This window comes from Pongo pygmaeus, chromosome 15, assembly GCF_028885625.2.
Source record: "Pongo pygmaeus isolate AG05252 chromosome 15, NHGRI_mPonPyg2-v2.0_pri, whole genome shotgun sequence".
Taxonomy (NCBI): Eukaryota; Metazoa; Chordata; class Mammalia; order Primates; family Hominidae; genus Pongo; species Pongo pygmaeus.
Window position 1 is genome coordinate 28,985,424 of NC_072388.2, and position 24,392 is coordinate 29,009,815.

Genomic DNA, 24,392 nt, shown 5'->3' on the forward strand with positions numbered 1-24,392 from the left:
GATCAGGGAAAGCATCTAGTAGGTAGTCACATTTGAGCCAAAACTTAAATGACATTTTTTACAGTTATGATCCCTGTTTATCCATTTTTTATCCATATGTTGTGTGTTCATATAAGCATGCACATAAAAACATGTAATTACAGAGTTGAAATGGCATACAATTAAATGTTAATAGTAGATAATTCCAAATAGTAGAATTTTTTTTCCTTTTGGGTGCTTTTCTTTATTTTTCAAATTTTCTACAGAAACTGTTACCTTCAAAATAGTTTTTAAAATAATTAATTTTTTAAGACTAAAGGATTAAATAGGCTTTCTGATCACCATTATATAAAAAAAAAGCATAGCAAGAGAATTATACCAAGTTGTTAACAGTAGTTATCTCTTGAGTGCTGAGATATGAGTGCTTTTTATTATCTATACTTTTGACTTTTGAAACTTACTTTTGTCTGTGTTCTTGTAATAAGAAAAAAAAATACACAACAAACCTTTGTTTAAAAGGAAAACTGAAAACTGTCTTTCCCAATTTTTATAATACAGGTTGAATCCCCCTTATCCAAAATGCTTGGAACCAGAAGTGTTTTGGATTTTTGATTTTTTCAGATTTTGGAATATTTGCATATATATATATAATGAGATATCTTGGGGATGGGACCCAAGTCTAAACAAAAAATCGATTATTGTCTCATATGCATAGCCTAAAGGTAATTTTACCAATATTCTTAAGTTGTGCATTTGGACTGCAACCTGACAAGAGGTCAATGTGGAATTTTCTCCTTGTAGCACCATGTCTGCACTACAAGTAAACATTAGTGTATATTCTTTCATTGTTTATACATATGACAGATTTTTTTTCTAGAGACAAGGTCTTGCTCTGTCACTCAGGCTGGAGTGCAGTGATACAATCATAGCTCACTGTAACCTCACACTCCTGGGCTCATGATCCTTCCATTTCAGCCTCCTTAGTAGCTAGGACTACAGGTGTGCACCACTGCACCCAGCCAGATATTTTTTAAAACTGGGAAATCATTTTTAGAGATACAGTTTTGTATTCTAGTTCTTAATAACTTTCATCATGCCAGTTCATGGAAGTATTTACTGTTTGCCTAATATTAAATCAGATAAATATACTGTTATTTATTTAACCCTTCTTTGTTGTTTAGATATTGTTTCTAGTGAAAAACTATTTTTTTATTGTTGTTGTTAATGCAGAAATTCTAATCCACTGCTGATTCACATCATCCTTTCTGAACAAGACTGAAATTTTTGTTTGGGATTTCTCTAAGGATATTGTTGGCACATTTTGTCAAGATTGAAATTGAATATTTTTAGCATTTCTACTACCACATCTTAGTGATTTACATTTTTTTCCCTTATAAAATTTTCTTTAGGTACTCTTTTTTTCCCAGTTACAAAGCATTTAAAATTAAAATTTAATTTAATTAAAATTACGAAAGAATATTGATGGGCATAAAATGTTTATGGTGTGCCACTAAAATGTGTTATAAAACAGTGTATACAATATGATGCTAATTTTGGTTTTTAAATCATATATGTTAAATAGGCATATGTCCTAAGATTAGAAGACTATACACCAACATCTTAACAGGGGTTACCTCAAAGTGGTAGGATTCTTCTGGGAGCATTTTATATTTTCTGGATTCTCTACAGTGAAAATACTCTCAGAATAAAAATATTTTTTAAGGCACATCTAAATGCCATCTTTCTGCCCATCCTTCATCAATCGTATTGTTTAGTTACAGAGGTTCTGGACATTTAGAAAGAGTTGAAAATACACAACTGTATGCAATTAAGTGTAAAAGTCTGTGGTATATAATATAACTAAAGGGAAAAATCACTGAGTGGTAGAGTTAGAAGTGTTAACAAAGAAAGTGGTTTTGAACTTAGTCTTAAAAGGAAATGTACAGTTTCTATTGAAGAGGGTAGTGAATTTATACTCCCTAAAGGACAGCATGAGCAAAGGCATGTACCTGGAAACAAGGGAGCATAGAATGTAGGGAACAATAAAAAGACTAAATTATTTCATGGTTGTTCTTTTAAGCCATCAAGTCTCTACATCAGTTCTTTTTATTTAAATGATCAGATAGAAATGAAGAAAAATAGGAAGTTTGGAAAACTAATGCATTTGTGCTTTTTTAAGAATTTCAGGCTGGGCACAGTGGCTCACACCTGTAATCCCAGCACTTTGGGAGGCCAAGTTGGGAGGATCACTTGAGCCTGGGAGGTCAAGGCTGCAGTGAGCCATGATGGCACCACTGCATTCCAGCCTGGGTGACAGAGTGAGATCTTGTCTCAAAAAATAATAATTCAGTGTTTTAGTACTAATTGTAGTGTAGTTATATTAGTTGAAAAATTCTCTTTTCAGAAAATGTCTGCATCATAGAAGTTAGAGTTAGTCAATAGATATTTTAATACCGTGACACCCAGAGTTAGTTCTAATAATTAGCTTTTAAGTACAACTTCCTTCTTTCATAGGGCTTTTACCAAGATGGCCTCAGCTCCTGCCAGCTATGGCAGCACTACCACTAAACCAATGGGGTAAGTATTTTTAATAATTCTGTTGCATCTTTGTACTCAAAACCTTACTTAGACTTTCATGCCTTAAAAACACAATGTCTGATACTTTGAATGCGGAAAATGTCACCATACCTTTGGTGACATTTAGATGGCTGAAGTTCTCCTGTTTTTTTTCTATTTTTTATTTTTCATTGACATGTAATAATTGTACATATGTTTGGGGTACAGTGTGCTAATACATACCATGTGTAATTATCTAATCAGAGTAATTAGCATATCACCTCAAACATTTATCATTTTTTAGTGTTGGGCACATTCAAATTCTCACTGTAAAATGTAAGTTAATGTCTTTTACATGGTATGAGCTGAAACTTAGATAACATTTTTTATAGTATCATCCCTATTTATCCATTTATCCATCTGTGTGTATCTGTGTGGATGAGTATACACATACATACATTTAATTGCATAGCTGAAATGATATACACCTAAATGTTAGTAGTGGGTAATTCCAAGGGGTTTCTTTCTTTTGGGTACTTTTCTTTATTTTCCAAATTTTCTACAACAAATATTGTCTTCTAAATGGTTTTTATTCATATGCTTGTTTGTTATTATAACATATTTTTCATTTTCAGAAAACATTTGAAGGTTAAAACTATTTTAGTATCAATGTTGATAACTTATATAGACTTGAAGCTAGGCCTAGCTTCAGGATAGATTCAAGCAGTGCTAAATGATAGGAAGTCCTCAGAGCTAGGTATGACATCTTACTCCAGAGACCCCAGTGGAGTATGTGTGATTTTCAGAGAAACTGAACAAGGTAATTCTGACTACTGTTTTTGGTACCATTCAGTTTCCAATTCCTAGCTTACTTTTTAGAGCTAAAACAAAAGCAGGAAGCCAGAGGAAAACAGGTTTATCCTAGCCCCACACCGAGTAACTGGTTTTAATGAAACAATTTCCAAAAACAAAAGCACTCAGGCTTATAAGTACTTGGCAAAAGGCATCCAGCTGGCCTCACCTTCAGACAGTGCTGCACAGGTTAGCACACGCCCCCCCCGAGTTGCCTGGTGACAAGAATCGCCCCAGAGCCATTCATTCCAACAAGGATTACTTTCTCTTGCTTCTGTTAATGAAAAGATTTCCATCCTGTCCATCTCTTCATTTCAGAGGGGAGTAAGGCAAGACGAGGAAAAGGAAAATATTTTTGGAAAATTACTTCCATGTATTTAATAAAATAGACTTTTCAGTTTCATCCCTTAAAAATCTTATTGAACATTAGCCTGTTAGGGTTCTTGTGATTTTGCAGTTGGGATTTTGATAAATATGTTATAAGAAACTCTTGGGTGATCTGAAAGCTGTCCCTAGCCTTCTGAGATTTTAATGCAGGATTACTATTCTGTCCCACAAAACATCTTTTAATTCCATGTGAGAGACTGTTTGAACCACAGATATAAACCCAGTATGGCAAGTCACTTATTGGTGTTTTTTTGTTGTTGTTTAAAATGTAGACAACATTCTCAGAGTTGAGGCAAAATTCGCTAAGTCTATTCTGTTTCACATTTTTTTATGATAGATTTTATGTGTAGAGAGGAGAGACAATATACAATGTAGGATTGGATCCAGCTGCTGATAAAAGAGAACACAGTAATGTTTGACTTATAATACTTACTGGCCTATATATTTTCAATATGTTCATGTGGTTTGAACTCCTAAAGCAAGTTGTCCAAGTTACTAGCTTTAAATTGGTTTTTTTTTACCATTAGACAATCAGGAAGGCAAGGAATTCTCTTCAAATTATAACTCACAAAAAAAAATATAGCTAAGACTAGGAAATTAAGATGTTTATTTTGAGGGCAGCTCTTTTTTATTTTTTAATAATTATTGACTAATCAGAGTATTTTAATTACTATTTTATTGTTAAATAAAATTGCAGCAGTGATACCCATGGCAGCAGAAATTCTCAAGACCCTTCTGTTTAGTGAAAACAAAGGTGGTAGGTACAGCGAGCATCAGCATGTGGTGTGTAATCAGGTAATTATTTTATCTATAACAGATTGGAGAGGCACTTTGTACTTAGAATGGTCCTTCTCTTTTGCCCCCACCTAGTCTCTTATCACGAGTCATGAATACAGGATCACAGTTTGTGATGGAAGGAGTGAAGAACCTGGTTTTGAAACAGCAAGTAAGTACACTTGTTAGAAAACATACTGGTAACTTTTAAACATAAATGTTGACAGGCTAACTCCTCAGGTAAAGCAACTCCTGGATTTATTCAAGTAATAAATAGGAATCATAAAATCAAGGAGTTCCTTTTTTTTTTGAGTTCTGGGGTACATGTGCAGGGTGTGCTGGTTTGTTACATAGGTAAATGTGTGCCTTGGTGGTTTGCTGCACAGATCAACCCATCACCTAGGTATTAAGCCCAGCATCCATTAGCTCGCTTCCCTATTGCTCTCCGGGCCTCCCACAGGCCCCGATGTGTGTTGTTCCTCTCCCTGTGTCCATGCGTTCTCATTGTTGAGCTCCCATGCGGTATTTGGTTTTCTGTTCCTGAGTTAGAAATCAAGGAGTTCTTCATTAGTGTATTTAAGACTCTGAGGGTATTTTTTACATGTGTAGCTCAGAGCTCTGTAATTTTATACTTTTAAAAAAAAAATTGTTCATTTGGATTTGGACTTTAATTACATTTTGATTTGTCTTTACCATCAGGTTGTTGAAAGTACGTTAATTGAAAGAATGAACCTAACCTATTTAGAATAGTGAACTGTTACATAATGAATATCATTTCTTTTAACGTATAATCAGAGAATATTAATAAGCTAATGAACTTAATATCTAAAGTCCTATGTAAATTGGACTCAACAAAATATTTTAAATAGAATTTGTATTTGGGGATAATAAAATTGTACCTTGATTTCGCATTTTCTTTCTTTTAGTCCTTCATTTTGTATATAGGACACTTTTAAATGACTTTTTTGTTTCTGTGATTTTTCTATTCTAATATATAGATATTCTGCTTCAGTCCTTATTAATTTGGTGTCTTTTCAAAAGATTTGTTTTTTACTTTTAATTGTGGAAATTTTCAAATATGCATTATCAAACTCCTGAATCCTTCAATTAAGTCAATATCCATTCTTGTTTCATCTATCCCATTTGTGTTTTTTATTTACTTTTACTGGAATATTTTAAGGCAAAACTGAGATAATATTTTACACAGAAACTCAGTTTGCAGTGAGAAGGGTTTTAAAGGCCAAATCAAAAGAATCAGTTATTCAGATCTGAATATTGTTTATTTATCTGTATTCAGAAAAAAACAAGATCTTTTCTTTCCTCCACATTTTTCTTTCTTATAATGTTTACTTGTGGTATTTTATATATGTAATCTTTTTTTGTGGTTTAATAAGTTATTTTTTTCTTTTTCTTTTTTTCTGAGACAAGGTCAGGCTCTCTTGCCCAGGCTGGAGTGCAATGATGCTAGCTGGGACTACAGGCACGCACCACCACACCTGGCTAATCTTTGCATATTTTGTAGAGATGGGGTTTCACTATGTCGCCCAGGCAGGTCTTGAACTCCTGGGCTCAAGTGATCTTCCAACCTCAGCCTCTCAAGTGCTGGGATTACAGGTATGAGCCACTGTGCCTGGCCTCATTATCCCTTTTAGAAATTATTGTCAATCCCTCTCATTCTACCTCCTGGTAAGGAGCTACCACCAAATACTTAACCTACTTTTTCTTACTCGTTCATAGTACTGTCCAGAATCAGCTTATCTTCATCCTCTTAGACTATATGTGAAAAGGCACAATAGGAAGTTTGGGCACATCTTTACGGCTTAGCCTGGGCCTGGTTCTTATTTATCGTCAACTGTGGACAAAATGATTTTGTTTCATGAGACAAAGGGGGACCACCAACTTCTACGGTAATGTCTGCCTTTTCTACATAGACTGGCTATTACATAACCATATGTAGTTTATTTTTAAGGAGAATTACATATTTTTCTTCACATATCACTGTTAGAAGTAAATCCCAATAGTAAGATTTCCCTAAACAAAGTATTTCTTATAACATATAACTCATAGTATTTAGAAATTACAGACTTTAACCTTTAGAATAATCATGGTTTGTTTTGCTTTGTTTCTGAACTTATTATCTCAGAGTCACATGGTATATATCCCCTATGATACCTGTAAAAGACATCTAAATTGGTCAATTCTTAAATACTTTATTGTGCTAACACAAAAGTTTATTTTATTTGGAGTGCATAAGATATAGAAACAATTCTTTATGATCTTATATCTCTGTTTTTTTAATATTGCAAATAACATACCACTTTGACATAGGCAGTTTCTCACTTACAAAAGTAAAATTTGAAATGATCAGTGGTCACCCCATCTGTATATTTTTGCCACCACTACCAGAAGAGCTATGCCATTAAAAAAAAAAAAAAAAAAGTTCAGAATTAGAGAAATAGGCATTGACAGGGGGTAGGAATTGTTCATTTTATATTATCATCAAGTAAAAGTAATAGTCATACAGTATAGTTCAATTTAGTCTTTTTTTTGTTGTTGCTCTTTAAAAAGAGAAAAAATAGATGGTACTGCAAGACAAATACTCGGATTACCTAAGCTTTAAATGTTAGTTTTTTCTGGGTACATCTTCATCTCTGGTTACTTCTGCTCACATGACAAATTGCTAGGATTGAAATCTAGAATCAAGAGTGTAGACATTTCTAATTGTTCTTAATAAATATTACCAAATTATCCTCGAGTAAAGAGTCTCTAGAAATATGTAAACTCAGAGAAATCCATGTTAAAGCTCTATTACCCTTATATTCTAAAATTTAGAGATACTGTGGTGGGAGGTCTTGGGCAGTTTGGGAACAGAGAGGTAAGAGGTATCAAAGAAGACACTGCTGAAGATCAGTTCTGTTTCACTCTTGGAATATTATGAGTAATTTATGCCTCTTAAATCTCTAAATATTGTTTTGGATCTTTTTATCTGAATAAACAGTTTAAACTATAAATAAATTAGAATAGGATTAGCTACATCCAGTTTTCTAGGTCACTTTTAAGAGCTTTTTAATTTTATGGGCAGCATAAGTTTTGTGCATCACAAGTATCAACTATCACATAAAACCAATTGAATGTTATTCACAGATTTGGAATCTATTTGTGTGAGGATAATTGTACAAGAATGTGAAGATGAATAATGTAGCATACAGTTGCATAACTTTAGATTTCTGTTTTACTTTCTTTGGCCTGTGTGCAAAAATAATCCCTCCTTTAAAAATGAATTAACAACACATAAATTACAAGCAGTGAAAATCCATAGATTAAAAAAAGACTTAAAATACACAGTTGCAATGTCTGGCCCTTAAGATTATGATTTGAACAAGAAAACTATAAGACATGATTTTATATGTCGGGCACAGTGGCTCACGCCTGTAACCCCAATACATTGGGAGGCCAAGGCAGGCAGATTGCTTGAGCCCAGGCATTCAAGACCAGCCTGGGCAACATGGTAAAAGTCCATCTCTACAAAAAATACAAAAAAATTAGCTGGGCATGGTGGCACATGCTTGGGAGGCTGAGGTGGGAGGATCACGTGAGCCTGGGAGATGGATGATAATTTATACAACAGTGACTAGATATCAAGTTGTGTAGTAATTGTTTCATAACAAATACATATATCAAAACATCATGTTGTACACCCAAAATATATACAGCTTATTTGTCAGTCATACCTCAGTGAATCTGAAGAGAATAAATCACTGTTAATTAGGTAATATTATAACTTATAAATATAAATTATTTAATAATTATTAAATTATTATTTTAGGACTGGTAATAGTGTTTCGGGGTTTTTAAGAGTTTTTATATTTTGGATATGTGTACTGAAATATTTATGGCTAAAATGATTGTATATTGGAGACTTACTTTAAAACAACATAGGGGAATGGGTAGTAGATGATAGTACAGGTGAAATAAGATTTGCCACGAGTTAATAATTGTGGAAGCTGGGTGATAGAGGGATGGATGTGTCTTAGTGAGTTCACATAATCTCGTTTTCTTTATTTTATTGCCATGAACACGAGATGATTTTGTAAACTCATCTGTAAGATAAGGGTATTAGATACACTCTGTAGATCGCAGTCTGGTTTATAATTTTAAATTTTGGAAAGAGACAGCCCATCTTATTTCCTCTCCTCCTAGCTTCACTTCACTGGCAACTTTCCACCCTTCTATCATTGATACATCTCTCATCTCCAGTGTTTCCAGTGTCCACACATGCCATCTAATTCTTTACTTGGCTGATAACTGCCTTCAAGATAAGCGTCCTCTTACAGGAGGTCCACATAGGGCTTTTTCATTCTCCAGGGTTCTGATAATCAAGGCAGTAGCAATTCTTGTCCCATCTCCACTGCCAGCTTCGACATCAGAGTATCATCCGAAGCCCAGGGCTGCAAGGGAAAAGTTACAAATAGTCACCATAAATCAGTTGTCAATATAGGTCAACAAGTGGCTAATTTTAAGAGAACTCAAAGGAAAAAAAAAAACTTCCCTATTTTGGTTATGGAACTATATTATATTTCTTAGTTGTCTTTTTTTTTAAGTTTCTGTGCATATTTTATTTTATTTTGTAATACACCATGAGAAATAAAGTTAACATTGTTTTTACCTAAGCTTTTCTGGTGACTAAAATCATAAAACACAACTAAAGTCATAAAATGAATTAGAATTTTTGGAAATAGATTTCTCACTATATTTTTTTCAGATAAAGTCTCTAGTTCATGTATTTGAAATTTGAAGAACTTCAATTTAGGATATTCCTGTGTATAGGACTCTGTCTCTCAAATCTATATCTATAATGGCTTTCTAATAAAAATTTAGTTGCTAACTATACAATAATGTTTTCCGTTTTATTTCTAAACAACGGTTTCTAAGAACAAAAAATGTGCTTGGGAATTCTTACAACAATGGAGTTTTTCATTTGATAAAATTTTATTTATACCCCTTTTACTGAAGCACACAGACTTTTTATGTTTCTAAAGACACATAAGTAACACACTATTTGTTGAGCAAAGAATAATTGTATGGTTTTGTTCTGATGTTTTCCATGTGCTAGTATGTTAGCTGCTAAAATCTGGTTTTTTTAACCAGTAAAACTTGATTAACCTGGTATGTAAATTATTCTAAATATATAATTGATTTTTTTAAATGATTAAGTCAATTCAGGCCTTTAGGCAAAGAATGGAGGCTGGCTAGAGCATTAGCTGGTGACAGATCTCAAAAGTTGTTTCCTGAAGTACTCTTTCCTACATTTTAAAGACATTATGTATTTTTTAAAATCATTCTCTGTACTTGAAGCTTCCATTAATGTATGGGAGTATGTGAATATTGTATTGTATGGGAGTATGTGAATATTGTATTGTATGAGAGTGGTAGATGATTTTGGTGTGTTATTTGGTTGTAAAAACCAGACAAAAACATAAGAAAGAGTTGTCTCTGGGCTCTTTAATTTTTGAACAATTTTGCTGGAAAGAAATTTTTCTCGTTACTTAATGACCTATTTGGCAGACTTGTCTTCAGATATAGCAGAACTATAAAACACAAAGTAAAATTTAATTGTATCCTTAGGAAAATCTCATTTTATATTAAGTAAAGATTTATCATGGAATATTGGTATGAATATTCAAACTTCCAATTATTTTCACAAATATAATAAAAATAATATGACCCTTATGGTTTATCATTATATATAATCTTTTCTAAATTTTCCTCCATTGTATAGATCTAAGAGGACAATGCAGGAAGATAAACACAGAATTCAGTGTAAACAGAGAAACTGATATAAAGTTGTCAATTTTAGTAAAATTTTACAAAACAATTTACAATGTTCTTTTGTTCCAGAATTTTTTAATTATTTATTCTTGTTATGTTGCAAAGTACTTCATTATCTTTTGTTGGTATTACTTGGAATTCCTAACTACAGTTTTCTCCTTTGGATAAAGCATTTTAAAATCTTTATTTAAAGCACATTTAAATCTGCACCCAGTTACTCTTCAGAGAAACTGGTTTAGACTCACTCTTAAATGAACAGACTCAATTTTATTTGAAACAAAACTTAAAAGGTAAAATTTTGAGCCACCTTTTTTAAAAAAAAAATCTGAATAGTATTCAGAAGTATATTCAGACAGCTTGAACATTTGATGCTTGTATTTATATTTGAAAGTACCTAGCCAACACAAATGAAATAGCTTTAATTTTAATTTTACTTGCCTGAGACGATCTTAAAAGGTTTTTACTTTACCAGTCTAGGGAAGGCAGCAGTATCCTTAGTGACAGTCCATTTTAATAACAATAAAATGTTTTATGATCTAAGAAAATGGAAAATCCTTATATAATAGTAATGTGTTATCTATAGATTTTTATCTGATCTGTAAACAATCAGATTGAATGTTTTTGTTGTGAAGTCTCTGAAATACATAAAGTACAATAGATACAAGACTTCTCTTCAGAACATCCTGTACAATTCACAAAGGAAATAACAGTTGAAAATGAACAGAATAACACTTTATTAGGTATGCACTTTGAATAGACATAATAGTCACTCACTGAATTTTCTAAATTTGACTTATGTTCAAAACAATAAAACTTGTCAGACTGAAATGTAACAGTATTTCTTATGCCACAGCCTGTAAACAAGTCAGGAGACAACCTTTTGCCAGCACCTGTGTTGTACATTTCATGTTCAAAGTGGAATCTGTTCTGTAAGATGATGCAGTGCAACATTGAAAACTTGGAACTTATCCCAGGCAAAATAAAAATGATCAATAAAGTTGTTCGTGTATCCATATCCCCATTTTCCAAAGTACAAAAAATACCTTTTTATTAGAAATGAACGAACTCTTACGTCATTTAATCTCATACATTTTCATGAACTTTAAAAGTTACTTTATTTTTTAAAGAAAACTTTTATAATCCACAGAGAGGAAATGAAAAAAATACAGTGGGATTCTGGCCAGGCATGGTGGCTCACGCCTGTAATCCCAGCACTTTGGGAAGCTGATCACCTAAGGTCAGGAGTTTGAGACCAGCCTGGCCAACATGGCGAAACCCTATCTCTACTAAAAATATAAAAATTAGCCGGGCATGGTGGCACGAGCCTGTATTCCCAGCTACTTGGGAGGCTGAGGCAGGAGGATCACTTGAACCCGGGAGGCAGAGGCTGTAGTGAGCTGAGATTGCGCCACTGCACTCCAACCTGGGCGACAGCAAGGCTCCATCTCAAAAAAATAAAAATAAAAAACGGGATTCTTGTTTGATCAAAACAAAAGCTTGCAGTTACTAGTATTAAAAGCAAACACCCAACAAAGTAAAAAGCCCAAACATGTATTTGTACTAAAACCTGAATACACCTACACATTTAAAGAAGCATTTTACTTAGAATTATATTTTCCTGTGGAAACTTGAGTAGTGCCAAGAGTATTTACATCTTTGACATCACCTTTACCATTCACAGACTACTTAATCTTAGAATGTGTTTAATTGAAAGATAAGCATACTTAACTGTAGAATGATCAGGTTGTTTTAATAGAGAAGAACTTTGGTTTAATATTCTAATATTTAACAAAATACTTTTCCACAGAATCTACCTGTTACTCGTATTTTGGACAATCTTATGGAAATGAAGTCAAACCCTGTGAGTACCATATAACATACTTTGTGTAAATTCCCGAATGTGTCAAACTGACTAGTATTGAAAGAGGATAAAATCAGATTTTCTTGTGAGCTTAATCACAGCAGAATACATGAGGGAAAGGAAGAGTCCATGTTCTCAAGAAGCCTTTTTTAGCCATTATCACAGATTCTGGGAATTGGTTTTCTCAGCTGCCATACCCATTCTGGCCAGCTCTCATTCAAATGTCATGCAGATTATATCCTATATGTATAATTAAATGTAAAATATATCCTAAGGAACAAATTTCTGTAAATGAAAAAAGAACCAGTGAGCATCTGTTGATATAGTGTAGAGTACCAAACCAATTTAATTTTATAAAAGTTAAATTAGGAAAGAAGTGCATAGTAAAAATGTTAAGTACATACGTTTACAGGGCACTAAATTCTTTTGGGCTGAAGAAGTAAATTGACAATGAAATCATTGGGTGAACAGACAAATGGGTCAATACTGTTAGCATTAACTTAAAGAATGGGTTTCTAAGCTGTTTGTAATTCAAGAAAGGAATGTAAAAATCATCACAATCTGTTTCATAAAACATCCCATCCTGTTGTCGCAACCAAAAGGTGGTTATTACCACAAGAATCTGGAATCAAACAGGCAGCATGATCCTGCCCACATCAAAACCCTGGTTTGAGTTGATCTAAGTCCCTGTAGACTTGGCAGTGAGGCTTAGGATTCCAATCCTAAGAAAGAGTGAGAACAGTATCTTCAGATGAGTGTGACCTTTTTTGTAATTGTCAGAACATGACTGTAATAACAAGAAACTAACAAATTTTAAAATTCACTAGTGTGAAAACAAAGATACAGTGTAATAAAACATCTCAAAAGGGCAGTTAATATTATGAAAGGAATGGGAGAATCATTTATAATGATAAACTAAAAAGGATTGGATTCTTCCGTCTGGGAATCAATACAGATTAAGTGGTATACAATGAAATAATAATAGACTTTGTCACTACATCCTAGAATACATGAAGAAAGGGTTCTTCCTGAAAAGCCTAAGAGAGGTATACATTTATGACTAATTGACTTAGAGAATACTGCTTCCTAATAGGCAATAAACTTCCAGAAGATACTATGCCAGGCAACTATAAAGATTAAAAATATAAGTAAATGCAAAACTTTAGACAGGTGCCAAATACACAGGGGGTTAAGAAATTTTGATATTTTCCAGGCATGTTTGCTTATGCCTGTAATCTCAGCACTTTAGGTGGCCGAGGCTGGCGGATCACTTGAGCTCAGGAGTTTGAGACCAGCCTAGGCCACGTGGTGAAACCCCGTCTCTACAAAAAATACAAAAAATTAGCCTGGTGTGGTGATACGCACCCGTAGTCCCAGCTGTTCAGGAGGCTGAGGTGGGAGGATCACTTGAGCTCAGGAGGCTGAGGCTGCATTGAGCCAAGATTGTGCCACTGCACTCCATCCTGGGTGAGAGTGAGACCCTGTCTCAAAAAAAGAAAGAAAAAATTCTGTGATATTTTGTTACTGCCCCTAATCTTGAAGTTGAGATGAAAAATAATGACAATAATAATGATAATAGCTAACATTTATTGAGTACTTATCATGTTCCAGAAATCGTTCAAAGCATTTTTCGGTGGCTCAAGCCTGTAATCCTAGCACTTTGGGAGGCCGAAGCAGGCGGATCACTTGAGGTCAGGAGTTCAAAACCAGCCTGGCCAACATGGTGAAACCCCATCTCTATAAAAAATTAGTGGGGCGTGGTGGCACGCACCTGTAATCCCAGCTACTCTGGAGGCTGAGGCAGGAGAATTGCTTGAACCCAGGAGGTAGAGTCTGCAGTAAGCCGAGATCATGCCACTGCACTCCAGCCTAGGTGACAGAGCAAGACTCTGCCTTAAAAAAAAAAAAAAAAGCATTTTTCACCTATTATCTCACTTAATCCTCATTAGAACTTTCTGAGAAAAGTACTAGTATTATTATTTTCATTTTATAGATGAGGACACTGTAGTGCAATGTAACTTGCCCAAGTACACACAGCTAATAAATGTCAAACTTAAGATTTTAACTAAAGGCCAAGTTTTTTACCATTATGCTGAATCGATTAGGGCAAGAATCATTCCCTTCATGGAATCCCAGAACTAGAGAGTTAAAGAAACATAAGTCATCTTAACAGTGGAGGAGAGGCAACCAAGAAATGTTGTGACTTCCCAAGTCACACTACTTTTAGCAGCAGAATTGGAACCAGAAACCTACTACTGCTATATTCCTGCCTGGTGCTCATTCCAGCATACAGATTCCTTCCACATTTCTCTGTCATAAACACATGGATGGCTACCTTGTGGATCTTACTGAAATGTTTCTCCAAGCTATGAAAGTTCATTGATCAGTTCCCTTGACTTTCACTTTATAACGCAAGGCGTGTTATTGCAGACGGATATTTTTTTACTTAATTAGGAAAAAGTAACTTTTTCTGTTTCGAAAGTGTTTTTTCATCTGCTAGGTGAGGATGCATTCTCATCCTTCTCCTGTTCCCAGATGGACAAATTGATTGGGAGGCAATGAAGAGATTAGCAAAACGCTAAAGAGATTAGCAAAGTATACTAAGTTGGACCTGACAAATAATCTTGATTGTATCCATTTGAAATGCTGTAATCTAATTCTAGATGCATTTTTATCAGTTCATTTATTAAATGTTTTCCTTTCATTTCTTAATTGAATAAATTAAAACTAAGGCAAGATATCAGATACGTTATCTTGCCTTGTAAGTCTGGCTGGTAGTGGTTTCTTGGAGCAAACCGTTGAAGGATCCTTACACTATGTTTGGGTTTACTGAGAGTGTTATGATTGATTAGCAGTGTCCACCCCACTGCGTACAGGACTAAATAGTAGCAACATGTGTAGCATATTTGTCGAGAATCAGGTTTTGATAGTCCTGTCAACACTCCAGAAGAGAATTAGTTTCTCTGGCATGGTAATTAAGAACTTGGGCATTGAAAGTAGACTGCCTGGGTTCAAATCCTATAGTTCCCATACTTACTAATCATGTGACTTTAGAAAAGTTACATAACTTTTCTCTACCCCAAACTGCCAATCTGAAAAATGAGGGTAACAGTAACAATCTGATAGACCATTATTGGGATTGAGTAATTTCATCTAAAGCACTTAGAATAAAGGTTAGCACATAGTAAGTGCTCATTAAGTATTAGGGGTGGTTGTTATACATTCTACAAAATTGATAGATTCATTAAAATAGGATATCTAAGCCAAACTGACCTTCTGAAGAGAAATTCCACAGTCATGGTAAAGTTCATTTTTTTTAATAGGAAACTGATGACTATAGATATTTTGATCCCAAAATGCTGCGGGGCAATGACAGGTAAGCAGCTTTTGTCTTGTTTAACTTGTGGATTTTTTCCCCTCAAGAATGGAAGTAATTGATTTTTTTATTATATAGTACTGCTTATTAAAAATCCAAACTATATGGAAAACTCGTAAGGAAACAAGGATGTATAATCTCATTATCCAGAGATATCTCTAGTAATGATACTTGGCATTTAGATGTTTTTCCTTCCACATATACACACACACAAATCCATTTAGACGTTTACTGGTGTTTTTATGAAATGGTGGAGGTATTAGAAACTAATTGTGGGTGAGGGAAATTTCAATAACATTTGTTTTTAAATGAATATTCTTATTGGACCAATTGAAAAAAATAGGAGCTTTATATTGGATACCAGTTGTTTGGTTGTTTTTTATTTAACTGGTCCATAAAATTAAAGTCACTGGGAACCATTGCTATATAACACCTTGTGTCAATGAAACATTCTATAAATAAATTCTGCATTTTATCACAGACATTGGATGGTAAGATATCCTTATGGATATTATTTTTCATGATTTAATTAGCGGTGGTATGACAGCCTACAAGATACAGAAAAAGAATAGGCAGAATTGGGGGCAGGGGGGTGGGGGGGCGGGAATAACTGCTTTGGACTGATTTGTCTGTAGCACTGAAACTTAGATAAAGCTAGTGAAGCTAGTTTGTTGCCTGTTCCTCATGTTTGGGATCTTCAGAACTTTACATTTGCTCTATCCCAAGCTTTCATATCTTTGTAGATGGTGTGAAAATAATCTAGTCATTAGATTAAATTGTTTGATAACTTGAAATGTTATTCCCTTTTCTGAATTTACCAGAAATAATCACCAAAATTGCGTAAGAACTGCCAATAGCAGCTGCTGTTGGCAAGAGAGAATTTGACAAAGAATGGATTATGGAAAGGGGGATGAGGATTGACTGCTAATGGGTACAGGACTTCTAGGGGTGATAAAAATGTTCTGAAATTAGACAGTGATGGTTGTACAACTCTGTAAATATACTGAAAACCACTGATTGTACACTTTACAACAATGGATGAGCAACCTTTTCCTATATTGATGATTCTCCAGCTTACATTTTTTCCTTCCTTGCATTTAGCTAACAAGTAGATATACAGTTAGCCCTCAATATGCATGGGTTCCTCATCCATGGATTCAACCAACCAGGGTTCGAAAATATTTGGGGAGAAAAACGGATGGTTGAATCTATACGGAGCATGTACAGACAGTTTTTTTCTTGTGTTTATTCTCTAAGCAATACCTAATACAATGTAAACTATATAGTTTGTAATACTGTTTACATAGCATTTACATTGTATTAGGTATTATAAGTAATCTAGAGATTATTTAAAGTATATGGGAAGATGTGAGTAGGTTATATGCAAACACTACACCGTTTTACATAAGGTACTTGAGCATCTGTCGACTTTGGTGTCTATGGAGGTTCCTGGAACCAGTCCTTCATGGATATCAAGGGAGATTATACTTGGCTTCTTGGAAATTTACTGAGAAATGTTTAATCCTTAATGTAGTTTATGCATGGTAATAAGGAAGAGTATTAGCATTGACAAGACAGATACGCTTAGAGTTTCATTTTTAACAGAGCCTTCTCCTGAGCTATCCCATCACAGTTAAATCTTGGTGATTAATAACTAGTAATACTATTCTATAAGTCTTACCTCTCCTCATCCATGTCTACTCTTTAAGGAACTGAAACACTGAAGAGGCATTTCAGTCAGGTGGACTTGTAGCTTCTTCTGTGGAATACTCAGACAGGCCATAGAAATGAGGAAAAGATGATAGAACTGTGTCATCAGCCTTTGAACAATTAAGGAAAGTTATAATAGCCCTCTTTTCTCAGTTGAAATTTTCAAAAATTACTTAGGGGAAAATCTAAGTTGTCCTTTGAAGTCATACTCTGCAGCCTGTTTTAGCACTCAAATGTAAGTCTAGACTCACAAAAGCTTTGAAAAATGTCTTTATAATACTTTGGTGTCTAAGAGATCTTTAATAAATAAGCTACAGCAAAATTCAGATCCCTCCCTCCCTTCCCCGTTTGCTTCCTGAGTTGTTATTCTTCCCATACATGTATTTCTACAGTTTTTCCACAAATGTAGATACCCACAAACTATATATAATATTGAGTATGGTAAAAATTTACCACATAAAATATATGCCTTATCCATTCACCACAAACCCAGACTTAACGCTCCTCCTCATGGGAGTTGCTGCTCAGTCATCTAGAATTTTATGTTAAAGTAATAGGTTGACCCATTTCCTTTTAGACTCTGAGATATCTCCCTTTTCTAGCTGCTTCTTATGAAACCCAGTTAATACCTGGCTCTGCAAAATTAAAGGACCCACCCCTCTAAGAAGGTGAAGGAGGTAGAATTGTAAATACTTACCTAATAGTGCACGTGTGTGTATTTCCCATACCTATTTTATTCATAATAAAAAAGCCATGGGTGAAATTTTCAGTACGGTTTTTCTTTATTACAGCTCAGTTCCCAGAAATAAAAATCCATTTCAAGAGGTAAGTTTCATATAAAAATTCTCTGTTCCTAGAAAGGAAAGATGAAAGGTGACCAATCTTGAAGACTGTCTGTCCCAAACATGGGTTTATGATGATTAGTGTATGGTAATTTGGCCTAGCAATTATATTTTTCTAATTTATAAAGCTGCTTATATTTATAATATTTTAAGCTTAAAAATAACTGACAAATAATTCACAGGAAATGAAGTATTTCACATTGCAGTGAGAGTTTTACATGTGTGGAACCTTTTTCTGAAATTGGATTCCAAACATTTATGAAGATAATCATGACTGTTTTCATTTGAAATACAAAGAAGCTTCTCTGTAAAAAATACAGTAAATAACATATATTGGAAATTATAGTTATTTTCTTCTAAATTGTTTCTGAAAAATCTCTTGTTCATACTACTCAAGAGACATTAGAAATTTATAAATTGACTTTTTAGAAACATTTCTTAATAGTTAAAATAGCATCAGGGGCTTAGAATATGACTTTTGGCTAGCATTTTTTAACCTTAATTTTAGAATAGGTTTCAGACTAAAAACCGTGTTTTTTTTTTATCTGTTTGCATTTTAGGCCATTGTTTTTGTGGTGGGAGGAGGCAACTACATTGAATATCAGAATCTTGTTGACTACATAAAGGTACATTTTATTTAGCCTTTTTATTCTGTTGTTAGATGGTTTCATAGGTAGAATACTAGCATTCTCTGATGGCTATCCTGATCCTTCTATAACTTCTTTTCTAGAAGGTAGTTTTAAAATCATGCATATATGATTTTTAAATGTTTATTGTTTTCCTATTCCTGTCACATTCATTTCTGGCCTAAAATTGTACTTAATCTAGAAAACAATGTATCTTATTGATATAATGCACTTTGCAGCTACCTGTCTTAATATAACATCCAATGCTTAGAGACCTCTTCCCAAAAAAAAAAAAAAAAAAACTCTCATGGTGAAATGATTTACAAAACTCATTTATCTGAATAATATGCACTTTACTCCTATCCTATTAGCTTAAATCAGCAACATACTTCTATCAAACTTGGATTTTTTTGTTTTGTTTTTTCAGCAAACAGGAGCTATAGAGGTAGCAAATGAAAGGGAGTGCAGGGAGTGGCAGACAGCTAAGCAAAAAGGAAGGAAGGAAGGGGCATATTTTGAAGAGGAAAAACACTATTTAAAATTCAGGGGCAACAGAATTAGCTATTTTTAGAATGTCATTTTGTAATCTTCACTTATTCACTTAACATTAAATAATGATCATTCTTTATGTCCTTATGTCATGTATGGCCTTAATAATGGAAGAGGGTTGTGGTACAGTGAAGACAAAAACACACAGGCAGATGCCACAGAGCTCCAAAACAAATAACTACTCTTGGGATTCTATCTCAGTTTCATAGGACACGCTTCATCTTTGCATCGTGAACCACCAAGATATATGTGAGATACCTTAGTTTCAGAAGAGCCCTGGTCTTGTACAAAGGTTTTTTATTTTTTTAATTTTTAAGTTCAGGGGTACAAGTGCAGTTTTGTTACATAGGTAAACTCGTGTCATGGGGTTTGTTGTACAGATTATTTCACCACTCAGGTATTAAGCCTAGTACCTATTTGTTATTTCTCCTGATCCTCTCCCTCTTCCCACCCTCCACCAGGCCCCAGTGTGTGTTGTTCCCCTCTGATGTGTCCATGTGTTCTCATCATTTAGCTCCCGCTTATAAATGAGAACATGCAGTATTTGGTTTTCTGTTCCTGAGTTAGTTTGCTAATGATAATGGCCTTTTGCTATGTAGAAGCTCTTTAGTTTGATCCCATTTGTCAATTTTTGCTTTTGTTGTGGTTACTTTTGGTGTCTTTGTCATGAAATCTTTGCCCATTCCTATGTCCAGAATGATAGTGCCTAGGTTGTCTTCCAGGGTTTTTATAGTTTTGGGTTTAACATTTAAGTCTTTAATCCATCTTGAGTTGATTTTTGTATGTGGTGTAAGGAAGAGGTCCAGTTTGAGTTTTCTGCATATGGCTAGCCAGTTATCCTAGCACCATTTATTGAATAGGGAGTCCTTTCTCCATTGCTTTTGTCAGGTTTGTCGAAGATCAGATGGTTGTAGGTATGCAGTCTTATTTCTTGGTTCTCTGTTCTGTTTGATTGGTCTGTAGGTCTGTTTTTGTACCAGTACCATGCTGTTTTGGCTACTGTATAGCTTTGTTCTTTTTCCTTATGATTGCCCTGGCTATTTTGGCTCTTTTTTGGTTCCATATGAATTTTAAAATAGTTTTCTCTAGTTCTGTGAAGAATGTCAGTGGTAATTTAATAGCAATAGCATTGAATCTATCAATTGCTTTGGGCAGTATGGCCATTTTAATGATATTTCTTCTTCCTATCCATGAGCATGGGATGTTTGTCCATTTGTTTGTGTCATCTCTGATTTATGTGAGCAGTGGTTTGTAGTTCTGCTTGTAGAGATCTTTCACCTCCCTAGTTAGCTGTATTCTTGGGTATTTTATTCTTTTTGTGGCAATTGTGAATGGGAGCTTCTTCCTGATTTGGCTCTCTGCTTGACTGTTACTGTTGTATAGGCATGCTAGTGATTTTTGCACATTGATTTTGTATCCTGAGACCTTGCTGAAGTTGTTTATCAGCTTAAGAAGCTGTTGGGCTGAGGCTGTGTGGGCTTTTCTAAATATAGGATCATGTCATCTGCATACAGAGACAGTTTGACTTCCTGTCTTCCTATTTGGATGTCTTTTTTCTTTCTCTTGCCTGATTGCCCTGGCCAGAACTTCCAATACTGTGTTGAATAGCAGTGGTCAGGGAGGGCATCCTTGTCTTGTGCTGGTTTTCAAGTGGGAATGGTTAATACTCCTCTAGTTTCATAGCGAAAATTAAGTTGCATGACCAGGCTCAAATGCAGAAACCAAGGGAATATGACAGAAACCAGATGCAAACCATCTCTATAAACGGTGCTGACAAGCTAGTACATGTTGCCCCCTAGTCTTGACTCTAGCACAGGACTATATTCATCACTAGTTAGAACATTTCATTCAGGTTTGGCCAACAGTTAGCAACATGACTGGTTCCAGGTGTTCCCAGGGATAAACACATGGTTGGAATAGACACTTAACGCATTCCACACGCTCTTACCCTTGGTTAAGCTTTTTTAATCATTTGTCATCATTCTTCTTTTGGCATCTTTTACATTATATAACAGAAAAACAAGAAGATAAACACCAAAATACTAATCATTTGTAGTTACTGAAGTAGATTATAACTTTTAAAAAAATTGCAGTTTACCAGATAGTCCAGTGAAAACTTGTTCTTAATCATGTACAAGCTTGACAGTTTTACCTTTCTACCACAGAAAGTTGAGTTTTGTGAAATTTTATAACAATTATTAATCTAGTTCTTTCTCTGATAATCTAGTCTTTTACCAGAAGACCATCTTGTAGGGGTTTTAATTCAATTTCCTTATACATTTGCTCATTCATTTAGTCATAGGATTTGTTCATATGAACCTCACCAATGATACCATTTGCACCAAGTAGCAATTACATGATGATTTAGATTGCTTACTAAATGTTTTCTCATCTTTCTCAACAAAATCAGCTCTTGCTTATATACCAAAATGTTGTAATTGACTGAGGCACCATAAGTTTCCCATAAATTCATTCTTTTTGCTTGCTCTGCCAAGACACCAGGCCATTTTCCTTGCACTACTTTGACTTTTAATTGAGGAGCGTACTTAATCCTTCTTGAGTCTGGGTACATGTAACTTCCCATCTTTATGTAACTGTTGAGTTTGTTTTATCATTTTTCCAGGCTGCTTGCCACCATTTCCCTTCCTCCTGAAATAACATTTCTTGTCAGCAACTGGTAGGTCATTAAGTCGTCTTGCTCAGTATGTCTCTTTTCATTAAAGGCAAATTGGGCTTACCATAGGACTCATAGAACTGTGCCAGTGTTTCAGCCCAAATTGGTTTAACCACCAAATAAGTTGTTGCCATTGAGTTTCTATTGCTTGAATATAGTTTGAATATATCTTTTGGATCCAAAATCTTTCAGGAACCTTTTGAGAGATGGCGGGCGAGGGAAGACAAAAGTTTTCAGTTCCCCGAGACAGTGTCATATGAGTAGTAATTATCCTCAGCAAAAGATCAGGGCTGTAAGTGTGTGAGCCCACCTAGTTATCCTTTACTTGGTTTCAGTACTAAGAATTTTTTTAACCTTAGTGCCTTCCGCCCACAGAAACAAGGTACATAGGCATTAGAGCACATGATAACTATGACTAGTTGGAAATGCAGCAGTTATTTTATGTCTGTGTTTCTGGACACCTTTCTCAACAAATCATAACTGTGTTTAATAGTTACGTGGCGGTCTGTGACTTTGTTGTTCAACAAAATCGTTTGTGTGCATTTCAGAGCCAACAGTGTCCTAATTTTGCCTCCCAAAAGTGGTTCTCTACAATAGATAAAACCAACGGAGCCAAAAGGCAAGCATTAGAATTATTCTGTATTTATCCTCAAGATGTTATTAGCATCATCAAGATTCAGACAGAATTCTGCAGATTAAATTATTAAATCTCCTGCAACCCATCTTAGACAGCTTCAAATAAAGGAGACAATTTCATCAGGTCTTACGGGCATCTGTAAATATAGCTAAGAGCATTCTCTTGCTCCCACGCTCTTACGAGATACCAAAATAATGTTAACTTTCTCTTTTGCATTATTCACTTATTGGCTCCCTCTCTGAGAGTAAAGACTTTTCCTCCTTTCTCCTGTCGTTAGTTTTTTACCCAGACCTTGACCCCTGAGTTAGGAGACCATCAGATTCTGCAAGAGGACTTACCCGTGGAGCTGCAGCAATGTGAGACTGGCCAGTGCTTTTCCCCTTCGTCCATTCCCAGTCACATGATGTTGAGGTGGATAACTACAAGTTTATGGGACTGTCTTGTCCACATGTGAGGAAAGATGCAAAAAAAAACATTAATTCCAAGCTTAGATAGGTGAAAATAAAAACAGTCCATTCCATCATTCCTCAGACAGTTATATTTAGAGGTATTATCTTCATGTCATGTTTGCAACTGATCCTTCTTCCTGAGCTTGTAAATGTAATCCATATCCATGTTCTACATGATCAGTCAGAGAAAAAGAAAAATGTTCAGAAATATGGAGGAAATTGTTATCAGTTCCTGTATTACTCCACCCCTCCCTTATTTTTCCTGAAGTATCTCTATAATCTATTTAGTGTTGAGTCCCCCTTTAATTCCATGCCTTTTGTGTTTTGACACACATTCCATCATGCAAGTAACTCTGTCTCTCATTACCAATTTGAAAAGTGTTTCAAACATTTGCTCTAATACTTTGGTGAGGTATATAAGTTAGTCTATGGTAGATAATGGTTGTTAGCACATTGTTGAACTGGACCTGCAGTAAAGTGAGTTTCTTTATCAAATGATATATAAGTAGGAGGTCTAAATTGAAATTGTTTCTGCTGTGGCCTCTAATAATGTTAAAGGTGATTCCTGCAGCTACCAGGTATACACATCCAAATGAGTGTGTATTCTAGACAAGACCTGTTGCTGTCCACGTGGAACCATAGATAATGGCCACCATAATTCTGTGTGAATGTATGTTTTCACTTCTTTTAGGTATATACCTAAGAGTGGAATTGTTGCGTCACTTAGTAACTGTAATCATTTGAAGAACTACAGACTGTTTTCCAAAGCAGCTGCACCATTTTACATTCCCCTCAGCAGTGTATGAGGGTTCTCACTTCTCCACTTCATTACTAACACTTGCTTTGTTATCTATATTTTCCTGATGACTTATGAAGTCAAGAATCTTTTCACATGTGTATTGGCCATTTGTATATCTTTGGAGAAATGTCTGTTTAGATCCTTTGTCCTTTTTTTTTTTTTGAGACGGAGTCTCGTTCTGTCACCCAGGCTGGAGTGCAGTGGTGCAATCTCGGCTCACTGCAACCTCTGCCTCCGGGGTTCAAGCGATTCTCCTGCCTCAGCCTCCCAAGTAACTGGGATTACAGGCGTGCACCACCATCATCCACCTTGGCTTCCCAAGGTGTTGGGATTACAGGCTTGAACCACCACGCCTGGCCCCTTTGTCCATTTTTAATTGGGTTATTTTGCCTTTTTATGGTTGAGTTGTAAGAATTCTTGATGTAATATTGATACAAATCCCGTATCAGATACATGATTTCCAGATTTTTTCCCCCCATTCTCTGGGTTGTC

General features: G+C 34.9%; 1 protein-coding gene across 3 annotated transcripts in view; it reads left to right on the plus strand.

Moving 5' to 3' along the window:
- SCFD1 (sec1 family domain containing 1) overlaps positions 1-24,392 on the plus strand; it is a 105,672-nt gene that overhangs the window by 74,686 nt on the left and 6,594 nt on the right. For all 3 annotated transcript variants that reach the window (XM_063651498.1, XM_054448284.2, XM_054448286.2), the window contains 6 exons: positions 2,494-2,556; positions 4,645-4,720; positions 12,185-12,238; positions 15,562-15,614; positions 18,116-18,149; positions 18,727-18,792. In XM_063651498.1, coding sequence (XP_063507568.1) covers positions 2,494-2,556; positions 4,645-4,720; positions 12,185-12,238; positions 15,562-15,614; positions 18,116-18,149; positions 18,727-18,792 — 346 coding nt within the window. The remainder of the gene's footprint in view (positions 1-2,493; positions 2,557-4,644; positions 4,721-12,184; positions 12,239-15,561; positions 15,615-18,115; positions 18,150-18,726; positions 18,793-24,392) is intronic.